At 34.7% G+C, this 5,780-nt stretch overlaps 1 protein-coding gene across 1 annotated transcript; it reads right to left on the bottom strand.

Moving 5' to 3' along the window:
- Window positions 1-1,822: 1,822 nt before the first annotated feature.
- On the bottom strand, window positions 1,823-4,687 carry LOC108692524 (WD repeat and FYVE domain-containing protein 2). The gene is made up of 7 exons (XM_018200819.1): window positions 4,436-4,687; window positions 3,769-3,910; window positions 3,476-3,681; window positions 3,141-3,380; window positions 2,885-3,023; window positions 2,601-2,800; window positions 1,823-2,488 (listed from the first exon to the last, which is right to left on the bottom strand). Exons 1-7 carry the CDS (start codon window positions 4,594-4,596, stop codon window positions 2,350-2,352), a joined length of 1,227 nt encoding a protein of 408 aa, XP_018056308.1. The 5' UTR covers window positions 4,597-4,687; the 3' UTR covers window positions 1,823-2,349.
- Between the last annotated feature and the right edge of the window lie 1,093 nt (window positions 4,688-5,780).

Here is a 5,780-nt window from a genome sequence, read left to right on the forward strand (position 1 = left end):
CCCTCTCTCTGTGCGCGCGCGCGCGCGCGCGCGCGTGTGTGTGTGTATGAAGAAAATTGCAACTTGATCCTATTCATTTTCATCGAAAAAAAATCAACAAGATGCACAACTGTTTTACATTGAAAATATATTTCCATTTTGTATCAATTCGACGTGTGAGTAGAATACATACACGTGGCTTTTTACATTTTTCGCAGTTTATATGTACCTATATACTGTGTTTCGGTAATGAATAGCAATCGTCGCAGCGTATAGTTTAATATTTATCCGTTTGTTCTTCTTTGCACATGCCAACTACGAATTTCAAAGAGTTTCAAGCCATCCATAGTCGACATAAATAATATACACAGTTATTTGGTCGTGTAACACGTGTGGCGTAATACGTTTATATAATAAGAAGCACGTTCATATATTATTTAGGTAATATAAACATATACATACATATTTTAGCAAAACATATAAAAATGCGATAATACTTGTTATGTGTATTCTCTAATTGAACTTATACAAACGTACTTGTATTTGTATTCAATATAGATAGTTTACTTGGACCATATGTACGAATTGTATTCGCACGTCTGGCTATTCAAAATGCAAGATTTATCCTGCGAATAAATCTAGATATATTTTGATAACAAGGATGATTTCTTCTATAATCATTTTTCTTGCAAAATTGCGGTGGAGAAATCATGTGACGATGATGATACTGATGAAATAACGTATATGTTTAGGTACAATAAGTATTAGGTACAATATATGCATTTTATGTATGTATGTATGTATATATACATTTATCATACGAGGATGAACTGACAGTATACTTTGCCTGGCATATATGTGAAACGATCAAGCTCTTTGCTACTGTATCTTACCTATCTACGAATTTTCAGATTTTTCGACACAAAGTTCGAAGGAAGCTCATTGACCGTTTTTCACAAATGTTGATAAAATTTTTGTCAGCCAGCAAGATACACGACAAAGAAATGTCTATAAAGTAACATTTTTCTTTTTCTTTGTATTCAAGGAAATAAATTATGAGAATATTTGCAAGAAATTGTGTCAAGTTAGTGCGAATTAACTTTGCACAGCTTGTATCTATCTATTGTACTTGAGGAGACTTGAATGCGAGTCAAGAAGTAACTAGTACTATTAACTGCACTGAATACTCCGTCTGGTTCGCGTTTTCTTATAATACGATACAATAACATTAAACAATCTTGTTTGAGTTATATAACAAATAAGATTAAGACTTGATACAAGATTTTTTGCTACTTATCTGAGTCGATTCAAAGATAGTATATATAAGTAATTTAAGATTTTTATGTTCAAATTGCTAGTAATTTAATAATGTGTAAGGATGTAAAATATGTAGAAAATGAATTAGAAATTCTTAAAAGATTTTTTCTCTCTCTATTCTTTTATCAGATAAAACACATTAACATTAAAATAGTTTCGATGCTTACATTCACTGGTCGGTTATCAATCAGTTACTTTCTTAATTACTTTTTAAATCAAAAATTTATTTAAACAAAGATATTTTTAAGATTTTGATAGTAACAAAATGTATAATATATACGATGATTATGGATATATGTATAAAGTTGCAAAACGATCTTGAGATATAAGCCTCTCGATTCACAATGTGTAACATATGTATAATCTTGCAAATTTTGGAAAAAAATTGTGATTGCATAAAGAATTTTATTCGAAATATTTAACGAAAAGACTTCATCTCGAAACCATCTTGGATTAACATGTAAATATATTATATAAAAAAAAATTCAATTTTATATATATATATATATATATATATATACTCTCGGAAAGATATTTTAATACTGTTAATTACATCTGTGTTGTGTTGCGTCGTGATTACCACAATGTCATCATCCTGATCTTTCAAAGGGAATTCATGTACCTTGCATATACATATATAGTTTTTATGTTTGTGTAATTACGTTGCGCAATCGCGCAAGCGCTTTTCTGGAAGTAAATACTTTTCTACATCAATATACAATATCGGATTTAAAGACAATACCACTGAATTAACAGGCTTACGTCATATTCATTATCTCTCCATTATTTCCTGATTTCTCATATAGAAAATATGGATATGGATTAAGCAGACTTTAGCATTATTATCGACAAATGATCGCTTCATCGTCGCTATCAGCTTGTCGGTCCAACTCGGGTTATGTAATCACCGATCACCGACTTCACAAACAGGCATAATTACATATATAATCACAAAAATAGGTTCCAGAGTATTCTTCCGAGTATGATGATATCTCTCGGTGATTTGATTCATATCACGCAATTTAGATTATCGACATACATACACGTAGAAATTCACTGAAAGAGCGCGGACACATCCCAAATCTTAATAATGCGATCTTGGCCGATAGTCAACAATCTTCGTCTAGGAGCGTCTAAATCCATCCCGATGACACTGTGCTTGGCATCATGGAAGGAGGCCAACGATGATTGGCTACGTAAATCAAAAGCAAATATTGTATGTTCTGCTTTGCGACACTAGTAGTCTTCGCTATTAATATGTCTTAAGAGAGAACATGATGGGAGCTCATCTGATGACAACTTACTTCTCCGACTTGAGCTGTATGTGACATTGATCGCAAACTCTCACTTCGAACTCGAAGCCCATCGCCGGTATCGGTATTCGTTGCGATGTGCAGCGAGCGCATAAAGCGCGACCGCAATAGCGACAGTGATGCTGTCTCAATCCCAACTGTCGTTGATCCATCATAGCTTTTATATTCCAGAAGAAGGGTCTTCCACAAGCCTGGATTACGTTGGAACATCTTAGAGTAATGTAAAGCAGGGCTGATTGATATTATATTTAAAGATTTTCTCTCGAAACACATACCTGACAGACATCGGATTCGACCCAAGCGGCGGTTTCCTTTCTATTTGCCGCCATATTCCAACAGACGATCACGCCGTCCTCACCTCCGGATAAGAGCAAGCGTTCGACACTCGCGTAGCACAATGCCGTTACTTTATTACTGAAAGAGAGAATTTTTTCTTTTTTTTTTTTTTTTCAGAACATGTTTCGAAAGTAACTTAAGTAATATTTCCGACCAACCAAAATTTTTGAAAGAATTTTTCGCGTGCGCGCTTACTGGTGTCCCTGAAGTTCATAAGCGGTGCCTTGACGACCTCCAATGTCCCAAACGATGATGCTTTGATCAAAACTACCAGAAAACAACAATTGTTTCTCCGAGTCCCATGCCAACGTGTGGATACTTCCTGTGTGCGCCTTTAATGTAGTAATGAAGGTAACGCCACTATTGTCCAACTTTAGCATGGCTATCTGACCAGAATAATCTCCTACAAAAGCGTGTTTGGATTGGGCATCAAATCTGTAGACGCGCGAGTTAAGTTTCTCATAGATAGTACGTTCTACCAAAGTATCTTTCATTTGTACAAACACATAAGACTTTTTGCAAAAGGATACTGTAGAGCGGTATACCATGCGTCTGTTTGATACGATCCCAATTTTTGTCCTGTTTCGGAGCTGTGTAATTGAAATAATTTATCACGACCTATACTCAAAACCCATTCGAAATCTGCTGCGAAAATGATTCCTGTGACTCTTGCTTGATGCGCTAGATAATCACGCATAGCTGTCATTCGATTGTAATCTTGTTCCAAGATAAATTCCTATAATTGAAAAAGCAAGTCAATACCTATAATCCCCCAGTCAAATACAATTCTAACGATGGACAAAATAAAAGTGACATGGCCTACATTAATGCTTCCATTATCCAGGCCTACAAATAACTGTCTCGTTTCTACGCAATAATGCATAGAGGTAGCACCTGCTGGCATGTATTGACAAATACTTGGCCAATAATGACCAGAATCTCGTTTCAGCCATACTCTAACTGTCCTGTAAAAAAAAGTTAAAGTAAAACTAGTGATTAAATGTCGCCCTTTTAAAAGAACCTGCAATTGATGTAATGATATGTATATAATAGAAGTATGTGCATTAAGAATGAGAGGAAGAAAGAGAGAAGGAGCGCTCGCTCATACATACACACACACACACACACGCGCGCGCGCGCGCGCGCGCGAATTATGCAGATGTCTTACATCTTTCTATATGTGATACAATTTGACACAATTGCGTAGTATTTAATATACAAGATACAATTTGACACAATTACGTAGTATTTAATATACAAGAACCACGTAAACAATACATACGTAACGTACAAAATAGAAAAATGGATGTTTGAAGGTGTGTCCACGTAGTGAAAAAATTGCGCGCAATTTTCACAACGAAAATAAGAAATTCTAAAGATGGAAAATATAAATAAAGAGAGACGAGATAATAATACAGCATGTGAAAGAGCGTGCGCTTAAGAAAAATATCGAAAATACGCAATCTTGAAAAATATCTACGGATAGATACCTGTCATCGCAAACACTGATTACACCCTCTTCCCGTGGGATAATGATAGCCGCATTAATGTCGTCGCTGCAGCCTTCTAATTTTGATAGAAGGACCGGTTTTCGGCTGCTGCTGAATTTATCGTGATTTATTCCCGGGGCGGGCTTTATTTCCGCTGCCATTTCTTAACCGCGCGAACGTTATAACAAATTCACAAGTGCAATTGCCATTTGACAGTTGTCAGATGCTGAGCACGGTGCTCGCGGATCAGAGATAGGGACTCTAGCATGGTATAAAGATGTACAGAGTAGAGACCATAAGAATGTAAGGTGTACCACTGCGCATAAAGGTACATTTTCACATGCTGCTAAAATATGCAATTGGACCGACTGATTTGTCGTTCGTTATTCAGTGGCTGAAATTTTGTAGCTTGAATAGTTTCAACTACGAACGTCAAATGCTCAAACTCTATTGACAGTGCTCTATTGACATTTGTACTGTATCGATCGTATTAACCACGATACATTGACTGCGATACATAACCTAATTTATTCTTTTTTTTATTGCTGATCCAGATAGAGAATTCGATGCAATCAGAATAATCTAACTGTTTAATTCAGCGTATTAATATCGCAAATGATATATGAAAAATACGAACAATATATTAAATCTATCGCTCAAATGTCAAAACGCTTCTCGTTCTTTTTCATATATAAAATTGTCTCTTTAATAGTTTTGTGACAAAAGTCATCACGTGGAAGTCGATTCTGTATCTTCAAACAAGATGAAAATTACGAAAGCGAGCAAATTTACTAGGTGTTGATCAATGAAATAATCAGTATTCTAGTAAATACACTCACTTTTATAATTTTCACCTCATTTCAAGAACCGATCCCGTGATCTTTTTGTCGCTGAAATGGCCAGTTTCGAGAAATTCGTGAAAATGCACTTTAATGGTTTGTATTCAGAATGCGCTAACATACTATACTTTACGTAATACATATTATAGAATTTCAGAGATAAAAGCACAAATATGAACTATTGGCATACATTGGAGAGCAATATTAGAAACAACAATCAAATTTTGGCTTCTATGCACTTTCCTGCATATAATAACGTTGAAATAGCCATTCAAATTTTGACCACAATTCACTTTCCTACTACGCATCCTCAGGAATGGTACATACATGGGGGGTTAATCATGTATTTTCACGTGAAACTTTCCACATTTAGAAAGGGCAAAATAGACAAAAAAAAATGAGACTCGATTAAAATTAATAAATTTTAAAGTATTTTATTATATAAGTATTTTATTATAGTAATTATTAAGAAATAAATAATTATTTGACAAAATATAACATTTTTA

The sequence above is a fragment of the Atta colombica genome, unplaced genomic scaffold (assembly GCF_001594045.1).
Source record: "Atta colombica isolate Treedump-2 unplaced genomic scaffold, Acol1.0 scaffold76, whole genome shotgun sequence".
NCBI classification, from domain to species: Eukaryota; Metazoa; Arthropoda; class Insecta; order Hymenoptera; family Formicidae; genus Atta; species Atta colombica.